This window comes from Panthera onca, chromosome B3, assembly GCF_046562875.1.
Source record: "Panthera onca isolate mPanOnc1 chromosome B3, mPanOnc1 haplotype 2, whole genome shotgun sequence".
NCBI lineage: Eukaryota > Metazoa > Chordata > Mammalia > Carnivora > Felidae > Panthera > Panthera onca.
Genome location: NC_138344.1, coordinates 4,099,729 through 4,125,028, shown reverse-complemented (window position 1 = coordinate 4,125,028; position 25,300 = coordinate 4,099,729). Strand labels below are relative to the sequence as shown.

General features: G+C 48.3%; 1 protein-coding gene across 1 annotated transcript in view; it reads right to left on the bottom strand.

The window, feature by feature from the left end:
• The window catches only part of FSD2 (fibronectin type III and SPRY domain containing 2), a 44,728-nt gene extending 19,456 nt beyond the window's left edge, over nt 1-25,272 (bottom strand). Inside the window, exons 1-8 of the mRNA XM_078449057.2 lie at nt 25,094-25,272; nt 24,102-24,801; nt 22,721-23,135; nt 19,706-22,239; nt 4,362-5,031; nt 4,133-4,228; nt 2,119-2,349; nt 848-870 (exon numbers count right to left, since the gene is read on the bottom strand). Coding sequence (XP_078305183.2) covers nt 848-870; nt 2,119-2,349; nt 4,133-4,228; nt 4,362-4,973 — 962 coding nt within the window. The 5' untranslated portion in view covers nt 4,974-5,031; nt 19,706-22,239; nt 22,721-23,135; nt 24,102-24,801; nt 25,094-25,272. The remainder of the gene's footprint in view (nt 1-847; nt 871-2,118; nt 2,350-4,132; nt 4,229-4,361; nt 5,032-19,705; nt 22,240-22,720; nt 23,136-24,101; nt 24,802-25,093) is intronic.
• Nucleotides 25,273-25,300: the final 28 nt, after the last annotated feature.

Sequence of the window (25,300 nt, the reverse complement as noted above, 5' to 3'; positions counted from 1 at the left end):
TGGCTGCTGGCTGCCATCTGCTTTGGTGACTGACCCAGGGGGTCCCCAGTGGGGATGGAGGAATTGGTTTGTGCCTTAGAGGGGAGGGGGAGGGGTGGGCCATTTGGGGGGCAAGTGCCTAACAGCTCCAGATCTCCACCCTCTGGAAGACCTCTCAGGTGCTGACCCGGAAGCTGCCATGCCCCCGCCGCCCCAAGCCCCGACACGCACAGACTCTGGGGTTTCTTCTCCGTGGGGCCGAGTGTACTTAACCCGCTGACGGTAGACTGGGGCTATGAGTTTTCTTACACCTGCTTCCTGGCAGTCATAGGGTTTGTAGGTGGCAGGGGCGGACTCTGAAACCAGGTCTGTCTTTTGCTTCTTACCCCTTATGTCATCAAGCTTCCATGTTCATGTGGCTTTACAGACACTGTCTCGTTTAATTCCCGTAAAACTATCCCTGTCTGTAGATAAGGAAGGTGAGTCCTAGACTGGTTGGACTTGCCCAGGGTCATGGGGGTAACGGGATTTGAACTCCTGTCTGACTCTACAACGTGTGTGCTTTCTATAGTACACAGTCTGGGTCCTGGCACAGCTCGGGGATGGGGGAGGCACTGGACCCTGGCTCCTCCTGGTGAAAGGAGGGGCTCACGGGGTGACCTGGCCACAGGCTTGCTGGCTGGGCCGTCTGAGATTTGGTACTAGCGGGTCCTAGTGACCATCGTCCCCCCGAAGCCAGCGCTGTTGGATCGCAGGGGCAGACATGAAAACTGTAACTGGGAGCATCTTCCCAAGGGGAGCTGAGTCTATTTGTATCTAGAGGAGCAAGAGACGGGAAAGAAGATGTGCGTCAGAACAAAAGCATTACCTGTCAGCCATAGCCACAGCATCCTAAAAAGGAGGAGGGGAAGGAGAAAATACTCAGTTGACTTCGAAAATAAATTTATTTTTCAAACTATATGGTGATATAAGCACATTTTAAAACTTGGAAATTAGGGGGAAAAAAAGTAACAGCCATATCCCCCACTAACAAAACCACTCTCAGGCTGCCTGTGGGTCTCTTCCGGACGACTGCGTCCCCCCAGGGAGGTTATGGAAGGACCCCCGCGTCACAAATGGTCTTTCGGCCCACCAGTTTGAAAGACTGCAGAACCGTTCACGGAATGGAAGTTCCATCGTTTACTTAACCATTCCTCTGTTGAGGGACATTTTGGTTGTTTCTAATTTTTCATCATCACAAATGACAGTGAGAAGAACATTCTCACACGTATCACTTTCTGCACATTCGGGGTTATGTCTCTGGGATACAGCGATGTTGTGGGACCAGTGGTTCAAAAGGTCTGAGTATTGAAGGCTCTAATGGTGTCTGCATACTTGCTTTCCAGCTTGTCACAGGTCCCTTGCCCCAAGCACGGCAGGAAGGAAGCCCTGTTGGGCTTTGAGGGACCACTATGGGCGGGGTCAGTGTGGAAGCCATATTTGGCAACGGGGCAGCTCCAGAGGCTGAAGGCCCCTCCCTCACATCCTGGACACCACAACTGCGCCATATTCCTGTGGGACATTGTGAAGAAAGAGGACCTCAGCTCTGACTGAGATTGAAATTCCCACATCCCAGCAGCATGGGGCCTTGAGGTCAGATTTAACTGGATTTCAAGAAAATTAAGAAATGGATTTTTTTTTTTTTTTGCATGTTTGACTTTACAAAGATTTAAAATTGGTGCCCTGGTAACTGGAGAGTTGGAGGTGCCTTTTTAGCCTGGATTGCCTCCTCCTCAGAGCTCTAAGAGGCCATCTGAGGTGACCAGAAAACTCTCAGAGCGCTGATGTTGCTCAGCTCCCTGGCGAGGGGACAGGTCTCTGGGACGGAGGAACGAAGGCTGGTGTTGTCTGAGTAATGGTGGAGGGAAGGGGTCAGCCGTGCGTGAGTCTGCTCGGCCACTCATGGCGGGGCGCACAGAGACACGGGTGACCACCTCATCCAGGAACAAAATGGATGTTCGTGAACATCCAGGAACCAAATGGATGCTGATCCACAGAGGTCAACTGCAACACCTGCAGACAGAGAGGGGACAATCTAACCTACCCCCGCCATACCGTCACTTCGGTTCATGATCTCATTTCACCTCACGACTGACTGACCTGTATGAAGTCGACCTTCTCTTCGTGACACATCTCCTCTATGGTTTCCATGAGTTCCTTACAGGTTTCCAGGTTTTCCCCACAGCTGACCAGTTGTCCATACAGGGCTTCCAACTTCGCTTTCTTTTTCTCTCCGAGAGCTTGTATTTTTTCTTCATATTTTTGAGCAAGTGTTTCCAGAATCTCATTGAAATGTGACTCAAAATTTTGTTCCTGTCTTCCAAAGTTCTCCTGCAAGATGGTTGACCTCAGCCGTTATTTTAGCGAACGTGGTGTGTCGACTACAGAGTCATTTGAGGCATGAAAATATACCTACCCAGAGATGTTTTAGTCACCCCACCCTTTTCTTATCATCGCTTGCCAGGATGCTGGGGTGGGTACAGCGGGAGCTGGGACCAGGAGTCTATGGCTAGAGCCCCTGGGATAATCTTTTTTTTTTTTTTTTTTAAAGTGGGCTTCACACCCAGCCATGGAGCCCAACGCAGAGCCCAACACAGGGCTTTGAACTCACAACCCTGAGATCAAGACCTGAGCTGAGATCAAGAGACGCTTAACCAACTGAGCCACCCAGGCACCCGAGCCCCTGGGATAACCTTAACGAGAAGCACTGCCTTCACTCCTGGCAGCACTTTGCAATCCTCCCTCCCCTCCCCCCGCCCCGTCCGTCCCCAGCCCCACGCCACCTCCGTCGTGGCCACCTCCCAGGAAGATGGTCAGAGATGAGTCAACCTGCCACTGTATCCCTGGACTGCAGACGTCCACGGAGATGTCTGTCCTGGGCAAGCCCTACCTAGCCTTCCCTCCTGAGCCCCCACCATCTCACGACACTCACCTCCACCTCCTGATGCCCGCATCCTACAGACGCCAGGATCACACAGATCCTCACATCAACTAAGAGAAAGGTGAAGGGGGAAGGGGAGGGGGGAGGGGAGTGGGGGCCGTGGCCAGATGGTCCCGCCTAATAGATGAGAAAACGTAGGGAGGCAGAGGGAGCCATACGACAGTACTTAATCCAGGGGCACAGGGGATGAGTCATGTTAATTAAATCCTGTCGACTACTGGTCCTCTTAGATTCGAAGCCTGGGAAAGCTTCGTGGGTTGTGACTGATGTCACCCTCTCCAGGTAACGGAGACATTTCCAAAGCAGAGGCTCTCTTGATGACTCAGGGAGTATTTGCTGAACATCTTCTACGTGTCCAAGACTTGCTCAGAATGGCAGCAGAGAAGGAAAAGCAGTGGGGGACTCCCCAGGGCTGGTGTAGAAGGGAAAAGTCAGAGTCCTCACCGAGGGTGAGGGTACTTTGACCTGAGATGAGCGGGCAGAGAGAGTGTAAAGAGTTTTGTCCGGGTGGCTGTACCTCTGTCCCTCGTTCCGTCCCTGTGCCCTGCAGACGGGATTAGTGCATAGTCCTCCCTCTTAAGACTGGGGATGAAGAAGTTCCAGCTTCCCGGGACAGGGGCCTGGGGCTTAGCTAATTCATACGAGGTGTTCCTGGAGATACAGTCCGAGGCTGTATTAATCGAGGTAGAGCACCCACAGGCAGAGAAGGCAGGTGCAAAGTCCTGGTCCTTAGCCTCATCTGGACGGGGAGGCTGAGTGCAGGCATCACAGCAGTGTACGACATGCTACTCGGTACACCCAGGGGACTGTGACGTGTTTGGTGACAGGCACAGAAGCGTATTAATCTTACGAGAAACATAACAGCTGGGGAAAATAATCAGGAAGGGCGGGTGTCTTGCAATGCCTCGTCAAGGCTGGGCCATGCGAGAGCCCCACCCTCGCAGCAGGACTGAGGATAGAGAGACAGAGGAGACCCTGCCTCCCCAGGAGAGCTCCCGGTTCAGCAGGGGATGAGGACAGGTAGTTTCCACCAGGTAGATGCCCAAGGTCCCCTGGGAGGGCAGGGGAAAGGGCGAGAAGCGGGCAGTTCTCTAACCCACACCAGTCACAGCTGCTGACCCAGCCGTGGCGGAAGCCACGTGTGTCTGAGGGCGTCACCGCGCCTGCTCTTACCTCCACGGTGATGAAAACCTCCTCCAAGTGATTTGCAAAATTCTCCATCTCGATAATCTGCTTTTCCAGTTTGAACATGTTTTTGTGAATTTCGTCCTGGCAAACAGAGGATCCCAAGGAGACATTAATGCTCTTTGCTCTCTTCCGTAGGAGGCGCTTTAAGTTCATTCCCTGCCCGCCTACTTGAGACACAAACGCACTGTCAGGGGAACTAAGGAGTCCCGTTTACCTTGGCGCTTTCCAGGGCCTTGCTGAGGGGGGTCACCTCATGCTCTCCGTGCGCATCCGAAACCTCGCACGCCCTTACTGGGGCTTTGCAAGTGACACAGAAGACCAGGGCGGCTTCGTCCTCGTCCTCCTCCTCGGGGATGACGTAGCACTCGTACTCCTCGCTGGCCCGGCCGTGCGCGTACCTGTAGGCTTCCCGCAGGTCCCGGCCGGCCGCGCCCCAGCCCAAGCAGCCCGGGTCCTCGGCCTCGGCGCCCGGCCGCCAGTCCCTCTGCGCCCCGGCCGCGGGCAGGTGCAGCCGGGGTTCCGAGACCTCCACGCGCGGCGCGCTTCCATCCACGAGCTCCGCGCCCCACTCGCCACCACCTCCAAGCGCGTACAAATCCGCAAGCTCCTGCACCTCCTCCTCCAGGTCGCTCTGGGCCTTACCTGGGGCCGCCCCCCCGGGCTCGCCGGCCATTTCGGCGGGGACTTGTCTTCCCGTCCGCGTGTGTTCTTCCGGGAAGAGCCGCAGCCGGCCTTCGGAGTCATACAGATCCGTGGGACAGAAGTGGAAGTCCCTGGGAGCCGGGGACCTGTGCACCTCGGGCGCCCCCCCAGCCTCCCCGTCCATCGCGCCTCTGCACCCACAGAGTTCCTCGCAGCGCGCCTCCTAGTGGGTGTCCTGAGTCCTAGAACACAGAAAGAGGAGGAAACCCTGTTTCTGAGAAGGCCATCCCAGCAACTGGTCACTAGATTGGGCTCGACTCATTCACAATTAAAAAAAAAAAAATCATCTGAGCAGCTCAGCCGTGGTTTTACTTTGAACCATCTGCAAAGAGAGGTTTGCTTTCTCCAGGAAGGAGGCTTTCTCAGCTTAAAGGAGACCAGAAATAAAGAAATGCCAATAGGTTTCACCCACACAAGACCCCTCACGGTTAAAACAGAGGCAAAATCATGGGAAGCGTCTCAGGCAATTATTATCAGACAAGTTGTATAAATGGATTGAAAAAAATTAAGATCTCAATAAATTAGCGTGCGAGGACAATTCACAAAATAATCACTTGTGCAAAAACATTTGGGAAATGGCTCATCCTTATGAGTCACAGAGAACAAATAAGATGCCATTTTGCCTTCCCAGTAGGCAAATATTTAGAAATATAAGAACGAGACCCAAGGCTGGGGAAGGGTACAGAGAAGTCAGTACTCTCACATGCTGTGGGTTTGAATGTACACCAGCCCCCGCTTTCTGCACAGCAAACTGCACGATGTGGATCAGGAGCCTTAAAAATGTTCACACTCTTTAAGCTAATAATCCTCATCAGGACCCTGAAGGAAAATATCAAATACAGGGGCAAAAATATTTCTATATAAAAATATCCATCACAAAATATTCTATTTTATTTTTTTAAATTTTTAAATGTTTACTTATTTTGGGGAGAGAGAGAGCGAGTGAGCGAGCACCTGAGTGGGGGAAGGACAGAGAGCGAGGGAGACACAGAATCCGAAGCAGGCTCCAGGCTCTGAGCTGTCAGCACACAGCCCAATGCCGGGCTTGAACTCACGAACGGAGAGATCATGACCTGAGCCGAAGTCCATGCTTAACTGACTGAACCACCCGTGTACTCCACAAAATATTTTATGACCAAAAAAAATAACTGTAAACCCCTAATGATTAGGAGAAGAGTTAAGTAAACTAGGTTATGTATACTCTCCAGAATATAATGCAAACTTTAAAATGTTAGGGAGAGCAAATGATAACTTGGACGAAGACTTACAATATGATACTAAGTAAAATAAACAGAATATTCATTATATACAGACTGTGATATTTATCATTTAGTGGAGGTATGTAAAATCTAGAGAGAAATAATAATGGTCGAAGTAGTAAATACAATATTAGTAGCAGCTACGACTTACTGAGCACTTACTATGTGCTTTTTCTGTGCTTGGCAATTTATATACATACCCCTGTGTGTTAGGCACTGCTATTATCCCCATTTTACCGATGAGGAAACTGGCTCAGAGAGGCTATCTTGTGCAAGGTCATATGGTTAGTAAGTTGTTGAACTGGGATTTGAACCCTCGTCTGTGTGGCGGCCGTGAGACAGTGCCTGACAGGTGTCCAACTCTAGGGGAGCTCAGTTGACCAGATGTTTCGGCTGCACTCTTCAATCCATCATCACAGCTGCATGGAGGACACATCTCCCGCGGGCATCTCCGTCCAATGACAAAGTGTAGCAGGGACACTAAGGCAGATCCATTTCTGTGTGACACAAAACTCCTCTGACGGCAACCTTGGGCCGGAAGACTCCTCGACGGCCTTGCCAAAACTTTCTTGGGGTGCATGGCAGACTAGGGTGATTCCTCTAGACCATCCTTCCCTGTCTCCTTCACCCGGGGTCAGACTTGCATCAGGGTCTGACAGCTCTCTCAACCTTTCCTAGCTCCCTCCCCATTTTATCTCACACAAGTGCTTCCCTTAATAAAATTCTTATCTATCCAATCCCACATGGCGCCTGCTTCTTGGAGGACCTGGATTACACAGTCTATTGGACTCCAAAGTCCCTGCTTTCCTCTTGGTGCATAACCGCCATTATGTTAGATTACGTTTCATAATAGTTTTGCTGACACGGAATTCACGTATCATACAATTCTCCTGTCAGAAGTGTAGAATTCAAATGATTTTTAGTAGATTCACAAAAAATGAGCCACAATGACCATAGTCAATTTTAGACCATTTTCATCACCTCAAAAAGAAACTCGATACCCTTCAGCTACCATCACATTCCTGCATCTTCCCGAGCCCTAAGCAACCACTAATCCACTTCCTGTCCCTATTGATTTTCCTGTCGAGACACTTCACATAAATAGAATCATATATGTCTTTGGTAACTGGCTTCTTTCCTAGCATCGTGTTTTCAGGATTCATCCATGTTGTAGCGTGTGAATCAAGTGCCCTTCATTTCTTGTTAGAGCTAGATAATATTCCATTGTATGGGTATGTCGTATTTTATTTATACATGCATCAGCTTGTTTGCATGTTTCTCTTTTCATTTGGGTCGTTTTTCACCTTTTGATTATTATAAGTAACGCTTCTAAAATGCTTGTGTCCAAGTTTTTTTGTGGATATATGTTTTCATCTCTCTTGGGTACATACCTAGGAGTGGGGTTGCTAGGTCAAATGGTAACTCTACGTTTAACTTTCTGAGGAACTGCCAGACTGCTTTCCAAAGGGGCTGCACCATTTTTTCATTCCTACAGCAGTCTATGAAGGCTCTGATTTCACCACATCCTGGTCGACACTTGTTATTATCTGATTAAAAAAACTTTTTTAATGTTTACTTATTTTTGGGAGAGATGGAGACAGAGCACGAGTAGGGGAGGGTAGAGAGAGAGGGAGACACAGAATCCAAAGCAGGCTCCAGGCTCCGAGCTGTCGGCACAGAGCGTGACGTGGGGGCTCGAACTCACGAATCATGAGATCGTGACCAGAGCTGAAGTCAGATGTTCAACTGACTGAGCCACCCAGGCGCCCCTCTGATTTTTTTTTTTATTGTAGCCATACTAGTGGGTATGAGATAGTATCTTGTGGTTTTGATTTGCAGATCTCTGATGAATAATGAGGTCAGGTATTTTTTTCATGTATTTATTGGCCATTTGTATATCTTCTTTGGAGAAATGTGTATTCAGTCTGCCCATTTTTAATTGGCCGTTTGTAAGATTTCTTTATGTATTCTAGAGACTAGTCCATCATCAGATAAAAAATTTGCAAATATTTTTTTCCCCATCTTGTAGGTTGCTTTTTTACTTTGTTGATGGTGACCTTTGAAGCACAAAAGGTTTTCATTTTGATGAAGTCTACTCTATTTTTTCTTTCGTTACTTGTGCTTCTGGTGTTGTATCTAAGAACTCACGGCCAACTCTGAGGTTAAGCCAACCTTGCATTCCTGGGATAATTACCACTTGATCATAATATAGAATTTTTTTATATGTGACTGGATTCAGTTTGCTACTAAATTTTGAGGAATTCTGCATTTAGATTCCTGAGAAAGATTAGCCTGTGGTTTTCTTTTCCTGTAATATCTTTGGCTGGTTTTGGTAGCAGGGTGATACTCATCTCATAGAATAATTTGGGAAGTGTCCCTTCTCTTCTATATTTTGGAAGAACTTGTGAAGGATGGGTATTAATTCTTCTTTAAATGTTTGGTAATATTCACCAGTGAAGGTATCTGGACTTTGTGAGGGTTTTTTTTCCTTATTATTAATTCAGTCTCTTGATTTATTATAGACCTATTCATATTGTCAATTTCTTCTTGAGTCAGTTTTGGTAGTTTGTATCCTTCCAAGAATTTGTCCATTTCATTTAAGTGATCTAATTTATTGGAATACAATTGTTCATAGTATTCTTTCTAATCTTTTTTATTTCTGTAAGGCTGGTAATAATGTCCCGTTTCATTTCTGATTCTAGTGATGTGAGTCTTCTCTCTTTCTCTCTTGGTCAATCGAAGTCAAGGCTTGTCAGTTTTGCTGATTTCTTTGGATTTTCTCTACTGTTTTTCTACTCGCTTCTTCATTAATTTCCACTATAATCTTTATTATTTCCTTCTTTATGTTTGCTTTGTTTAGTTTCCTCTTCTTCTTTCAGTGTAAAGTAGCAGGTTAGGTTATTGATTTAAGTTTATTTATTTTTGAGAGACAGAGTGTGAGCAGGGAAGGGGAAGGGGGGGTGGGAACAGAGCAGAGGATCCAAAGCAGGCTCTGAACTGATAGCAGTGAGCCCTTTATAGGGCTCAAACTCACGAACTGTGAGCCCAAGTTGGATGCTCAACTGACTGAGCCATCCAGGCACCCCAGATTTAAGATCCTCTTTTTAAATACAGGCATTTATAGGTATAAGTTTCCCTCTAAGCACTGCTTTTGCTACATCCCAATAACACGGCAAAACTTTTCATGTGTTTTATCTTTGCTTTTATTTACCTTGAACTATTTTTTAACTTTCCTTTTGCTTTCTTCTTCGATATGTTGGTTGTTTAGGAGCGTACTTTAAATTTCCACATATTGATTTCTGATAGCGTCCTGTTGTGGTCAGAGAGTATATTTTTGTATTATTTCTATCCTTTTAAATTTATTGAAGTTTGCCTTAGCATTTGATTTATCCTGGAGAATGTTCTATTGCCTTGAGAAGAATGTGCACTCTGCTGTCGTTGGGTGGGGTGTTCTCTAGATGCCTGTGAAGTCCAGCTGGTTTATAGTATTATTCGTGTCCTCTATTTCCTTGTTGGTCTTCTTCTTAGTTGTTCTATCTGTTATCAGATAGTTATCAGAAGTAGAGTATTGGAATCTCCAACTAGTCTCTTTTTCCATTTACGTCAGTTTTTGCTTCATGTATTTAGGTGCCCTGTTGTTAGGTGCATATATAACTGTCATATATTCTTGCTGGATTGGCCCCTTTTATCATTATCAAATGCCTCTGTTTATCCCTAGTAACACTGATACCAATACTTCAAACTGTCCTTCCCTTTAGGCCCCTGGAGGTTTTTAAATTCCAAGGCCATGAAATCTTATAGGCAATGCAATATTCAGGAGAAGTGAGAGCTGCAGGTTCACTTTTGTAACAAAGAGAGGAAGGGATATTGTGAACACGGAACCTGCATGAAGTCTCAACTGCTGGCCCATTTCAAAGGAGAGCAGCTCTGGGAAAGATTAAATTATTATGTTAAGCATCTAGAACCTAATGCTCTTAAAACTATCACTGTCCATGTACCCCTTGGAAAGCCCTTACATACAGATGCTGTAGACTCAAAGGGTGGGTGTGTGAGTGCGGGGGGAGAGGCAGAGTGAGGGAGAGAGAATCTTAAGGAGGCTCCACGCCCAACGCAGAGCCCAACACAGGGCTGCATCTCATAACCTTGAGATCACAACCTGAGCTGAAATCAAGAGTTGGACGCTCAACCGACTAAGCCACTCAGATGCCCCAATTAACAGCTTTATTAAGATACAATTTATACACCATAAGTTTAAACTTTTAAAGTTACCAATTTAATATTTGCAGGCAACTTAGAGTTACGTGTTCATCCCTGCTATCCAATTCCAGAACATGTTCATGACCCCCCAAAAAACCACATACTCCTTGGCAGTCTCTCATTTCCCGCTCCCGCAGCCCCTGATAACCACTATCTACTTTGTCTCTATCTGTCCATTCTGCACATTTCATGTAAATGGAATCACACAATACGTGGTCTTTGGCGTTTAGCTTTTTGTCACTGAATATAACACTTCAAAGATTCATCCATGCTGTACAACGTGTCCTTTTACAGCTGAATAATCTTCCATTGTAGGACTATAACATATTTTATTTATCTACTCATCGGTTGATGGATACCGGGGTTGTTTCACTTTTTGACTATTATGAATAATGCTGCTGCGAACATTCATGTACAAGTTTCCGTATGGACATATGTCTTCATTTCTCTTGGGTGTATCTGAGGAGTGGAATTGCTGGGTCATGTGGTAATTATGTTTAACCTTTAAAGAAATTTTTTTATGTTTATTTATTTTTGATGGGGGTGGGGGGGAGAGGCTGAGAGAGAGGGAAATACAGAATATGAAGCAGGCTCCAGGCTCCGAGATGTCAACACAGAGCCCGACACAGGGCTCGAACTCACGAACTGTGAGATCATGACCTGAGTCGAAGTCAGACACTTAACCAACCGAAACACCCAGGTGCCCCAATATGTTTACTTTTGAGGAACCGCCAAACTCTTTTCCAAAGTGGCTGCACCATTTTGCGTTCCCACCAGGTGTGTAGGAGGGTTCCAATTTCCCCATGTCCTAGTCAACACTTGCTACTGCCCATCTCTTTGATTGGATCCATCCTGGCAGATGTGAAGCGATGGCTCATTGTTGTTTTGACGGGCGTTTCCCATATGGCAAATGATGCAGAGCATCTTGTCGTGCACGTATGACATTTGTATATTATCTTCGAAGAAATGTTTATTCAAATCCTCTCTGCATTGTGATAGTTAATTTTATGTGTCAACATGGTGGGGCCATGGTGTCCAAGTATCTAGTCAAATAGCATCTTGGATGTTTCTGTGAGGGTGTTTTTTGGATGAGGTGGACTCTGAGTAAATCAGATTGCCCTCCATACGGTGAGTGCGCCTCATCCAATCAGCTGTAGAGCTTGACAGAACAAAGGTGGCTCTTTCTCACGCAAGAAGGACTTCCGCCAGCAGATGGCCTTCAGACTTGAGCTGCAGCACTGGCTTTTCCCTGGGTCTCCAGACTGCCAACCCTCCCTGCAGATTTTGCGCCTGCCAGCCTCCATGACGGCATGAGCCAGTTCCTTAAAATAAATGTCTCTCTCGCATTCTTTACACACTTACACGCACCTCCCTACGGGATTCGGTTTCCCTGGAGAACCTAATACACCCATTTTTAAATTGAGTTGTCGGGGCGCCTGGGTGGCGCAGTCGGTTAAGCGTCCGACTTCAGTCAGGTCACGATCTCGCGGTCCGTGAGTTCGAGCCCCGCGTCAGGCTCTGGACTGATGGCTCGGAGCCTGGAGCCTGTTTCCGATTCTGTGTCTCCCTCTCTCTCTGCCCCTCCCCCCTTCATGCTCTGTCTCTCTCTGTCCCAAAAATAAATAAAAAACGTTGAAAAAAAAAATTTAAAAAAAAAAAAAAATAAATAAATAAATTGAGTTGTCTATTGTTGAATTGTAAGAGTTCTTTACATGTTCTAGATACAAGTCCTGTACCAGATGTATGATTTGCAAATATTTTCTCCCATTCTGTAGATGATCTTTTCATTTTCTTTTTTTTTTTTTATTTTTTTTTAACGTGTATTCATTTTTAAGAGACAGAGAGAGACAGAGCATGAGCACGGAAGGGACAGAGAGAGGGAGACACGGAATCTGAAACAGGCTTCAGGCTCTGAACTGTCAGCACAGAGCCCGACGTGGGGCTCGAACTCACAAACCGCGAGATCCTGACCTGAGCTGAAGTCGGACGCTCAACTGACTGAATCACCCAGGCACCCTGATCTTTTCATTTTCTTAAAGGTGTCCTTTGAAGCACAGGAGTTTTTAATTTGGATGCAGTCCAATGTATCTATTTTTTTTTCCTTTTAGCTTGTATTTCTGGCATCATATCAGAGAAACTTACCTAATCCAAGGTTATTTAAATTTTTGATGAAAATTTTTAGATAATGTAAACGTTCTAAGGGAGTTCACGAACAAAAAAAGTTTGAATACCACTAATCCACACAGGAAAAAGCATCTTTTTTTTAGTTTAGAGAAGCTGTTTGTTTGTTTCATTTAACGGCACAAATCACAACGGGTGCAGTTGATGTCCAAATACCGGCCTAAATTTCTATCCACCAGACTGTTCTACTATTGGAATTAACCCGCACATGCCCTTTATCAACAACATATTCCTACATAAAACCAGGAATTCTGTGAGCTACTTATCTTACTCTCTAATCTATTTTGAAAATAACTTAATTTAAATATAATTTATATACCATAACATTTACCTGCTTTAAGTACACGATTCAATGATTTTTAGTAAATTTCTCAGGCTGTACAACTATCACCACAATCCAGTTCCTAATGCCTCCGTTAAAAATAAATTGTGTGTTGGCGGGGGGCGGGGGGGGGCGGCGCCTGAGTGGCTCAGTCGGTTAAGCCACCAACTTCAGCTCAGGTCATGATCTCATGGTTCATGAGTTCGACCCCCACATCGGTCTCTGTGCTGACTGCTCAGAGCCTGGAGCCTGCTTCGGAGTCTGTGTCTGTAGGGAGACACAGAGAGAGAGTTCGAGCCCGGGCCTTGGGTGAGCACAAGCCCTGCTTCTCTCTCTCTCCCTCTCCCTCTCTGCCCCTCGCTCACTTGTGCCCTCTTTTTCTCTCTCTTAAAAAACAAAAAAGAATTGTGGTAAACCTAATGCCTTTTTAACAAACTACTCTTACTAAACATTCCAACATGGCATGCCATCAGTCTTCGAGGAAAATAACAAAATCAAACACAAATTTAAAGATACAGTTTAGCACTTCCCTCCCCCCCTCCCCCCCCCCCCCCCCCCCCGTCATAACGTTTATTACGATCCAAACAGCCCCTGCCATGTCCACCTGTGGGATCAGAGCCAGCTGCCAGCTGTTTGTCTAAGTCCTTGTTCCGCAGCTGCGCCCAGGAGTCAGGTTCAGTGGCCTCCCCTATAAGCAGTGCTCGTCTTTCGGCAGTGAGGGACTTTGTGACGTCTGCTGACAGACCGCTCTTTTTATTTTTAAGATGTTTTATTTATTTTTGAGTGAGAGAGCATGAGCAGGGAGGGGCAGAGAGAGAAGGGGACAGAGGATCTGAAGTGGGCTCTGCATTGACAGTGAGAAGTCCGACACGGGGCTCAAACTCACGAACCGTGAGATCACCACCAGAGCCGAAGTCAGATCTCAACTGACCGAGCCGCCCTGGTGCCCCCAGACTGTCCTTTTAATAATCATTCCAAGTGGTAAAAAATGCTGGGGGCGCCTGGGTAGCTCAGCCGGTTAAGGGTCCAACTCTGGTTTCCGGCTCAGGTCAGGATCCCAGGGTCGTGGGATCGAGCCCCTCGTTGGGCTCTGCACTGAGCATGGAGCCTGCTTGAGACCCTCTCTCTACTTGTACACGTGCTCATGCACTCTCTCTCTTTCTCTCTCTCTCAAAAAAAAATTTGTTTTGAAATGCCATTCGTTTTTCTTTCCTTCTCCGTTTTTGATTGCCTTTTTAAAAACAGAGCATTTTCTGATGGCCTGATTGTGAAATCCATGGACACTGGCCCGTGCTTTCTTGGCTGTTCTGTGACATTCCATCCTTTTGACCCAGCTCAGTCTGCCACCTCCTTGTGGGACGGCTGACCTCTTTCCCAGGCCCACCCTCGGCCGCTCCTCTCGCCGGCGTTCCCCAGACTTCCAGCCCAGCTCCTGTTTCCCCCTCCACCTGCCCCAGGTGATCTTGTCCACTGTCGCGGCTCCACGGCCCCCTCTCTGCCAGTGGCTCCAAATCCTCATCTCTGGCCCTAATCTCTGCTCCTGGCAGAGGCAGAGGTTTGCAGGGGCCGCAGCCTTCCTGAGCACCGCTGGCCTCCCCAGACTCGACACCGCCCGGTGGAGCTCAGAGCCTCTCGCTTTCTCCACCCTGATATGTGGTGGGACACGCGACCTATCTCCCAAGCCACATGCCTGCCATCGCCGCACAGGCCACGCCAGGAGATGCCTGAAGGCCCAGTGGCCTGGAACACAACCGGAGAACCCACATTCCTTTGCCTCTCCATGCTCTGGCCTTTATCCTTTTTAATTGTTACTTATTTATTTATTTTTGAGGGGGGTGGGGCAGGCAGAGGATCCGAAGCCGGCCCTGCACTGACGCCATAGACTCTGATGTGGGGCTCGAACTCACGGACCTTGAGATCATGACCTGAGCCAAAGCTGGACGCTTAACCAACTGAATCACCCAGGCGCCCCTCCGTGCTCTGACCTTTAACGCCTGTGATGACTGTCTGGTCCCGATCCCCTCGCTGCACAATCCTGCTCTAGGCTTTCAGTTTCTTCCCTGTTCCTCAGCCTCTGTCTGCAGAGACCAAGGATCACTGAGCTCTTCTCCCATTCCCCCAGGGAAAAGAACTCGGCCCGTGTTCTGGTCAGAGAGGCCACTTTGCCCCTCGTGGCCCAGTCCTCCCTCCTCACTCGTGGACACGGCCACCAGACTCCTCGTGCTGTGTGCCTCACATCCTCCCAGCTCTGTCCTGTGAGCACAGGGAAAGGCCAAGGGTGGTGATGAGGGACGCAGAGGACTGACCCTGTCCCGCATCTGGCCTTGCGTTAGGAAGGCTAACAGTAGGGGTGTCTGGCTGGCTCAGTCAGCAGAGCATGTGACTCTTGATCTCAAGGTTGTAAGTTCAAGCCACACTATGCGTGGAAATTACTAAAAGGTGGGGGGGGGGGGGCACCTGGGTGGCCAGTCAGTTAAGTGTCCAACTCTTGATGTTGGCCCAGGTCATGATCTCACTGTCATGGGATAGAGCCCCATGTCGGTCTCCATGCTAAGCATGGAGCCTGCTTGGGAGTCTCTCTCTCCCTCTCTCCCTCTGCCCCTCCCTCTCTCTAAAATAAAGTTAATAATAATAAAAAAAAGAAGGCTAATGGTAGTTTCTGGATCCCAATAATGGAGACCTGCTCTACCTTTAACCTGGGGAAGCCCCCAACCACCTCTCTTCATCTGTAACAAACGTCACTCTTCCAACTGAATCACAGCCATAACCCTCCTTGCAAGCCCCCCACCCATCCCCCAGCGGGCTCACCTCGGCTTTTGCTGATGGCAAGACTAAACACAACAACCGCTGGCCTTCTGTGTGGCGTGAACTACACAGGCTCGGCCCTGGGGAGCCCCTGGGAATCCAGCCTCTTCCCTCTCTCCCTCTGAAGTTCACACAGGATGCTGTTTTTCCACTGGCCCTCAGCACCACACGGAGAGGCAGACTTTGGGCAGCCGTTAGGGACAAAGGCACTGCTATCCTAACCTCATACCATGCAGGCGACTAGTTTCTGGGGTTGGGATCCGCCTAAGGAAACTTTACTCCAGAGGCTCTAACGCTGGGCACATCACACTGAAGGGTCACGAAAGCTTCAGTCCCATTCTCTGATACTCCAAAACTCTTACGCCGAAGACAACGGTAAGCATCACTTCAGTAACGTCTGCGGAGGCTGAGCACCAACCATGACCACACAGGGCACTAGTGCCACCATGTCCTGAACGACCCACAAGTCCGTGGGGACCTGGTCCACCCCCTGGGTTGAAGGAGGGGATGAACGAAGGTTGCGCCCAGAGGCAGCATCACAAAGCAAGAGGCTCCGGGGCCGGGGCTTTGCCTCCTTAGCATCCATGATTTATGAAGACCCCAGAGCCCGGATGTTCTTTTGGGTCACTTGTAAGAACCTGCCCACCATCACACTGGCGGGGGGCAGTCCTGGCATGTCCTCACAACGTGGCTTCTTTTAGGGACAGAGAGAAGGGTGTGGCTCCAAGGGAAGTCGGACACATCTCCCTACAGTGAGTCTGCAACCTAGCAAAACTAGCATTGAGGTGGACCAAGAAGCCTTCCCTCCACACCCGCACCCACGTGTGCGAGACACTCCCGAGTAGCATGTGCGTTGCGCCCACTTTGGCTCACGTCTCCCTGGAATGGTTCCCAAGGCCAATGGGGCCATCCAGCTACGGAAGCACCACTTTGCCTTCTTCCCAGTCCCGATCCGTCCTGTGACCCCACATCCTCTACAGGTCAACAAAACAGTCAGGCCCTGTGTCCTTGGGGGCTCTGAATACCGCCTTCGCTCTCCCGCACGTCTGGCTGCCTACAGAATCCGAACTATCCCGTTGCGGGGAAGGACAGCATCTTCAGTAAACAGGGCTGGGAAAACTGGACAATCACACGCAAAGAAGTAAAATCGGACCCCAATTTTATGCCACCCACCAAAATTAACTCAAAATAGATTAAAGACTTACATGTAAGACATGAAACTGTAAAATTCCTAGAAAAAAATAAGGGACCAAAAAAAAAAAAAAAATAGAAATAAGAAAAAGAAGAAAAGGAAAAGAAGGGACAAAGGTCCTCGACGTTTGTCTTGGCAACAACTTTTTGGATGTGACAGCAGAAGCACAAGCAACAGGAGCAAAAATAAGCAAGTAGGACAACATCAAACTGAAAATAACATCCACACAGCAAAAGAAACGATCAACAAATGAAAAGGCAGCCTATGCAATAGGAGGAAATATGTGCAAGCTGTCTACACGATAGTTGGTATCCAAAATATGTAAGGAACTCATACAAGTCAAAAGCAAAAATCCACAATAATCTGATGAAAAATGGACAGATGACATGAGTAAACATTTTTCTAGACATTCTTTTTTTTTAACTTTTTTTTGAATGTTTATTTATTTTTGAGAGAGAGAGACAGAGTGCGAGCAGGGAAGGGCCAGAGAGAGAGAGGGAGACACAGAATCCGAAGCAGTCTCCAGGCTCCAAGCTGTCAGCACAGAGCCTCACATGGGCTCGAACCCACGAACCGTGAGATCATGACCTGAGCTGAAATTGGACGCTTAACTGACTAAGCCAGCCAGGCGCCCTGTTTTTCTAAAGAAGACATGAAGATGGCCAACAGGTGCATGAAAAGATGCTCAACATCACTCGTATCAGAAAAACCCAAATCAGAACCACAATGAGAAGCACCTCACACCTGTCAGAATGGCGGGATCAGAAAAACAACCAGAAAAAATGGCGGGATCTTGTTCACTGTTGGTGGGAATATAAACTGGTACCGCCATTATAGAAAATAGTACGGAAGGGCTTCAAAAAATTAAAAATAGAACTACCATATGCTCTAGCAATCCCACTTCTTAGGAAGTGAAATCAGGATCTCAAAGAGATATCTCTACTCCTATGTTCACTGCAGCGCTATTCCCAATAGGCAGGACATAGAAACAACCAAAATGTCGACCAACAAATGAATGGATAAAGAAGATACACAATGGAATATTATTCAGCCATAAAAAGAAGGAAATGCTGCCATTTCCAACAACATGGATGGACATTGAGGCCATTAAGCTAAAGGAGCTGAGTCCAGAGAAATACGGCAGAGAGCAAGTGTATGATCTCACTTACGTGCGGAATCTAGAAAAGCTGAGTTCACAGAAACAGAGCTTGGAACGGTGGTTGCCAGGGGCCGGTGAGTGGGGGAAACGGGGAGATGTCGGCCAAACAAACTTCCGGGTGTAAGACGAGTGAGTTGCGGTATCTGATTTGCCGCGTGGTGACCGTGGTCGACGACACCGCGCTGCATACTTCGTGTTCCCACCGCGCACCAGAGACGGGTGATTACGGGAGGTGAAGGACCTTACTGAAGGCAAGCGACCCGGTCGTGGTCACCATCTCCCAGCGTATGCGCGCATCGCGTCACCGCAGCGTCCGTCTCACACTCGCACAAGGTTACCTGTCAGTTGCATCTCAGCGAAGTGGGGGGGGGGGGGGCGGAGTATGGAAAGCGTGTGCCGCTGCTACAGGGAGCTGGGGCCTGGGGGGTGTCGGACACGCAGCCTGGCTAAAGCAGACACTGAATGAGTAAACGCCAGCAAAGTTCCCGGCAGGGGAAGCGCTTGAAGGCAGTAACGGCTCGGACCACAAAGGTCACGGGCTTCGGGGTCAATGCCTGTCTCAGGATGCGACCGTGACCTCATCTCTCAGCGTCTCTGAGCCAGCTTCTTCATCTGTAAGTGGAGGGTACTTGTTGTGTGGATTAAATAAAATACTCCTGCTGTGGTGCCCCGCTGTCACAGCTGAGTGCCACCTCATAGGCAGGGATCTTCTCAAAGCCACCTCGTCTCTACAGTCTGCTGGCCGTGTGTCCCACCAGCATCTCGGGAGCATGGCAGCCCAGCGTGAGCACAGCTTCCTGCCCGCCACTCTGGCAGAAGTGGTAAGTCGGCATGTCCCGCATTCTGAGGGCTCCGTTACTGCCAAGTCTCAACTCCCCTGGGCACTGGGCACCCCCCCCCCCCCATGCCCTAACCCCACGTCCCCAAACAGCCTCGCCTTCCGCAGTGGACACCACGGTTGCTTCTGACCGCGCCCGGGCTTCTCCCATGCAAGTCCCACCTGAGGCCCTGGCGGGCTGCCCTTCCTCCCGACGGCCACCCACCCCTCCCCACCCAACTGCGTCTGCACCGTGGCCACTGCCTGTCACACCCTCACGAGGGCCGCCGCGCGCATAACATCCATAAAGCACAGCATGACGCCTACTCCCTTTAGCACCCAAACCAGAGACCAGGAGCTCATCCCTGACATCACCCGGTGTGATTTTTTTTTAATGTTTTATTTCATTTTATTTTTGAGAGAGAGAGCACAAGCGGGGAAGGGGCTGAAGGAGGGAGACAGGGGATCCGAAGCGGGCTCTGTGCCTGACATCAGTGAGCAGAACGTGGGGCTCGAACTCACCAACAGTGAGATCACTACCTGAACTGGAGTCGGACGCTCAAGCAACTGAGCCACCCAGGCGCCCCATCACCCAATGTGATTAATGCCCAATTAATGCTGATTCTGGTTCTACCAATTCAATCTCCTGATAACACTCCCCACACCCACCCTTCTCCCTTCTCTAAGTTCACTGCCTTCTGGATTCAGAAAGTTCTGTCCCTGCTACGTCCTAGCGGTGCAGCCTTGGGAAAATCGCCTCTCTGGGCCTTACGTTCATGAGCCCATGAGATGGGTTTATTACCAGCTCCTATGTCATAAAATTAGCATTTAGAGGAAATAACATAAGGTATGTAAAATGCTTACCATAGCACATGGCTCCAAGTAAGTCCCCAGTACAGGTCACCTGTTGTCATTATTGTGGTGGTGGCTGCTATTATCATTATCTGGACCTCGGCCTCTCTCACCTGGGCGAGGTTAGGAGTCCTGCACCTGGTCACTCACAAAGGGTGAGGACCAGGGTCAGCCATCTGGTGGAGCCACCTGCAGCCACAGTAGGATCATTCTGTCCCTTGAAAAGCTAGGAGAAGGCATGAACGCAGGGCAGCCTCATACCCAGGCACAGACCTTGGCTGTGAGGCTGCCTGTCCTCACAGCGAGAGCCTCCAAGGGGCCTAGGGAGAGGTGTAGGACTCTAGGGATGGAGGGTTCCTTGGGGAGGATCTAATTCAATTCCCTGATTTTAGGACAGCAAAATTGACTTTCCGCAAACATAAAGGACTTGCCGTGGCCAATTTCACTTAACAAGGGGTGATCTGGGGCTCCTCTGTGTCCAGCCCCGGGGCTGGATGCTGGATATGTTGCCAGGCAGATAAAGAGTTGGATCAGACCCAGTTTTCCACTAAACCATCTCACCTACAGACCCCGGATCAGCTGGCTAAAAATAACACGTTTCTGTGTGCTACCTAAAGGGAGAAAACCAGAATTCTGTATTACCAATAAGCCATGCTGACAACTTCTGTCAACCGGAAGCTGGAGAATGAAACACCAAATTGGACTTTTACATAAGTAAGAAGACTGGAAAACACTGAGAATAAATCTTAATGGGGACGAATTCTTCCATGCCAGCATTTCCCCCTTAGACACACACACACACACACACACACACACACACACACACACACACACACACACACACACACACACCGGTCTGGGCGCTCTGCACCAGAGCAGGAGTTTGCAACACACCCCCAGAGCTGACACTTGCTTTCCTCCTCAGCGTCCGGACTCTTCCAGTTTCTTAACAAAACATTTAGAATTTGGGGAGAAAGGAACGTTAACACTAAATTGTCATTTTATAAATGATGAAATGGAAGCTTAGAGAAAGAAAGCAGTAAGTCACAGCCTATAAAGAATACGGTAGCTAGACATCTTCTGCTCTCTGCCATAGAGCTGCGGTCAAAACAACAACAAAAAGACTTTGGCTTAAGTCTTATATGGGAGGTGTGTCCCTGTGCGTTAATTAGAAAAGTCCCCCACAAATTTGGTTTTTAACCTTCTATGGGACCTGAGAGCCTCCGGGAATCTACGGAAAGCTGTGAATTCTTTCCCCCAAAGGGAGCCCAGAAGGGCACAAACATAATTTTGCCTATAATTTCAGAAACTTGCTTTTAAGTGTTGGCCGTACAGTTATGCAAAATAATTCAAATCAGCTTTTACAGACATAGTCCAAACCTGAAAACTTTCTGTGGGAGGAGGGGGTTTGCAATAGTGAGTGAAAAACGATTACAATACCGTTTTTTTTTCCCTATTTGAAACAAAACACGAAATTATGATTTGTTGGGAGGCGCATGCAGATTAAAATTAAATGTATTTATCCTCCTGCTACCACAGCCAGATGATAACACTATTTAGGGTTCCAAAGTGTCCTACAAACGGGCCCCTGCACTAAAAATACCCTAAGGACGCACTGCAAGCATCGCCAGCCTCTATCTGCACGAGTAGCTTTCACACCCTGTACCAATACCACATTCAGTAAAGGCGAGTCTATGCTACAGGAAGGCACAGGAAATATTCACACTGTTTACTGTCATTTACACACCTGCAATTGAAGATGATACCTCTTTCCCCTAAAGGAAAGATATTGCATTCACGTTGTGGCATTAAGTTACTGAGTTTCTAATAATACCTTTCACTTGAGAAAAATAACGATTATCTAAAAACTTGCCTGCTGATTTAAGGGTCCGTAGTTCTTCTTTTTTTACCTCTGAGGACTCCGGGGAAGGGCTAGAAAACTGCTCTGCCCTCGGTGGGGATGGGATTTCCCTCCGGGTGACCTCTGCGTGCCCGAAGGCCCTGTTTTACAGCGGGGACTCTGCAAGCCGGGTAACATGAGCTGACTCCCACTGCAAATAGCAACGCCTGCCGTGAGTGAAAGCCCAAATATAGACCTGCCTCGGCTGTCTTGCCACTTCTTACTGCTCAAGTGACACCGGGCGAGGTCACATGCTGTCCCCCCCAGCTTCTTCATTTACTGTGAGGACTTGAGGCCTGTAGCCCCACCGAGCTGCTCAGGTGGCTGGTCATGTACAGAGGGCTGGGGGCGCCACAGGCCCTGCAGAGAAGGGGGGCTTCCGAGAGCCCTCGTATTGTGCACCCTCCTCGCGGGCTGAGGGTCTTTGTCCAAAATGTTTTGAACAAGCACAACTCTGACGGTAATCGAACGCAACTTCGTTTTTGTTCCCCTCTCGCCATCCCTTTACCATTTACTCATGGTGGGAATTATTCCCCTCTCCGGGTAAAAATCCAGCAGACCCAGAACTTGCTGCTCTCTCTTCGGTGACATTCAGTCCTAGGGTCGTTTGAAGGCACAGTCTCCATTCGGTAACTGAAGATATAGTCTGGAATACTGATGGAAAAGTCATACTTAGTTTAGCCAGTACCAGAATCCTCCCTCCTACCCAGCCTGGGCCTCTTCACCTGGAAGTCTGCCCCGGGAAAGGGGGAACAAGGGCTGCCTCTTCTCCCCGCACCTCCTCCCTGGGCTGCTGGTGGCACGCCAGGGCCGGAGGGGCCAAGGTGATAAGACAGCTCCTATCGGAGCTGATGCCACAGTGGGTGCTAATGTCAGGCTCTCTGGGCTGGCAGGTGCTTAGAGCTCTCTCTTGCACACTTGTGTGAATGTACACGCCTCTCTCTCCCACGCACCCCCTCCCTCCCTCATGGGGAGTTTTTGTACATCTGGAGTTTCCCATCACGGAGACCCTTCTCCTGAGTTCCCACAACCAGGCTGAAAACCCTTCTGTTCCGGGGGGTCCCTTGCATTCCCCTTCCGGGCCCCGGTGAGCCACCTGCAAGAGGTCTCAAATGAGGTCTCCTCACCCATGCAGTTGGCTCTCTTAGGCGGGATCTAGATGAGTCCTTGTTGACGCTGTCTTCATGCTGGCTCACATCTGGGTCTTAGGGGGCAGGCCCATCCTTGGTCCCGGCAAACTCTGGGATGCAGAGGGACCCAGTGCAGCTACTTCCCCTGGCTCAACTCAGTTTGGGCAAGTATTAAAAAAAATAATGTAGAGTGGCTGGGTGGTTCGGTTGGTCCAAGTCTTGATTTTAGCTCAGGTTGTGATCCCGGGCTCGGGGGATTGAGACATGTTCGGTGCGAAGCCTGCTTGGGATTCTCTCTCTCTCTCTCTCTCTTTCCCTCTGCCCCTCTCTCCCATGTGCGCCCTCTCTTTCTCTCTCAAAAAAATAATAATGTAGATGTCTACTTTTTATGTGGAAAATACCCACAATATACCTGTAATTAGAAAAAAGAGTTTGTAAAATCTCATTGCAGTATATCATATATATATTGTCCAGATGATATGTATTTATAATAGAAATATACAAATATGCTACATATAATCTATAATATAAATATATAAATATACGATATATAACATGAATATAGAATACGTAGCATAATATAGAAATATATATGACATTATATATAACGATACACACAAAAAATAAGAGCAGGGTTTATCTCTTTTGAACTATTTTACTTTTTTCTTTATGTCTTTGATGGTACCTATTTTAATAACAATTATATATATATATAGTTAAAATATATATATTTTTAATGTTTATTTTTGAGAGAGACAGAGAGAGCACAAGCAGGGGAGGAGCAGAGAGAGAGGGAGAATCCTGAGCAGGCTCCACACTGTCAGCATTGAGCTAGACGAGGGGCTGGAACTCAGAACCGTGAGATCGTGACCTGAGCCAAAATCAAGAGTCCAACACAACCGGCTGAGCCACCCGGGTTCCCCCTGGAATCTTCATTTTTTATTAATAATATATGATATTTGGCTCAGAGAAAGGTAAATACTCCAAAAGAACCATAAAGTGAATATAAAGCAGGCATGTATCCTGGTAACAACAATTATTAGGTTTGTCCATATTTTTTTCTAAGAATATACAAACATCCTTCCCTCACACACACAAAAAATAGAAATTACTCTTATAATTAGAAAGCCTGCTAGTGTCATTTTGACAAAGCAAATAAATTGGAAAGGCTACTCAAAAGGATAAAATAGCATAAAACAAATGCAGTGAAAAGACATATCGTAAAGAATATACAAGATATTAAAAGAGACTATTAAAGAATTATTGTTGTGATGAATCACTGAATTCTACTCCTGAAACCTACACTGCATGTTAACTAAAATTTAAATTAAAAAAAAGAGTTGTAAGTAAATCGTATTAACTAAGCTAATATACTTACAAATGGTTTGAGGAAAAACAGATCCCTCCTCTCTCCGAGAAGAATGGCAAGCCCAGCGGTTGTGAGCCTACGGGGGCAGTCAAGGTGAGGAGCTGGAACAGAGGCAACTTCAGACCTTAAAGCTACATTCCACAGGGTTTTCTAGATACCCTGGATCATCTTCGTGGGGAGAGAGGTCCTAACCATTGCTTCAGGCTGGCGCTGGTTCGTCGTTGTCTTCCTTTGGCCATAACAGCAAGTGCAAACCTAATTCCATGCTTTCCCAGCTCCCAACCTTCAAAGCTCTTTCTCCGGTTCCCGCCTCTAGCCCGCAGGAGCCTTGTCTTGGCGAGGGGCTCCTCCTCGCGGCTTCGCGGCTTCCGGGGCATCTCCCCCGCCCCTCCCCAACCACCCCCTCTTCCTGGTGCACTCACGGGATGGAAGCTGACATACGCCGTTTCTCCGTCTACACTGTGCGTTTCCTGGACAGAGAGACCAGGGCCGTCTTGTTGCCTGTTGCATGAGCTCCGGGTCACATCCCATCCCCACGTGCAAATTAGACATCCCCACCTCCTGAAACAGGTCTTTGGTAGCCGGGTGGACTTAGCAGCCTGACTGTGCATGTTAGGACAAGTTTCTTTGCTGGGTCTGTCTCCGTGGCTGTAAAATGAAGAGTGGGAACGCAGATCGTAGTTAAACGTGCTGGCTGGGAGATGGGACGCTTTGAAGACAGAGAGAGAGAGAGAGATTTTTGTGTATGCCCACGGCACCGCCCCCGCCCCGAAACCTGCACACAGCACACGCTCCATGAAAGCTTGTTGAATTGATAACAACAAATGTGTGGCTTCTACTCAGTGCTTGGCGCTCAGAGGCCCTCGGTAAATAATTCTTAACGTCCGATGTAACGTGTGGCGTCCAGCAAGTTTGCACCGTTCTTGGGCGCGTGTGTTCTCTAGCGCCCTGGTGAGCGAGGACCACAGTCGGTCCCCGTTCTCAACGGGTTCGAAGTTTACCGCAGGAGGCGATGGCGATAACTCGGTCGCTTTTCCTAATTCACTGTGTACAAAGGTGGAAAAGGTGAGGCAAGAGAGGTGATTCTCGGGCTCCGGACAGGGTTGCGACAGGGCTGGATTCCGACGGCCCGGAGAGACACGGGCTTCTGACCTTCTCATTGGCTGCCGAGACCCCGCCCAGGCCGCCGACAGCCAATCAGAGGCGCA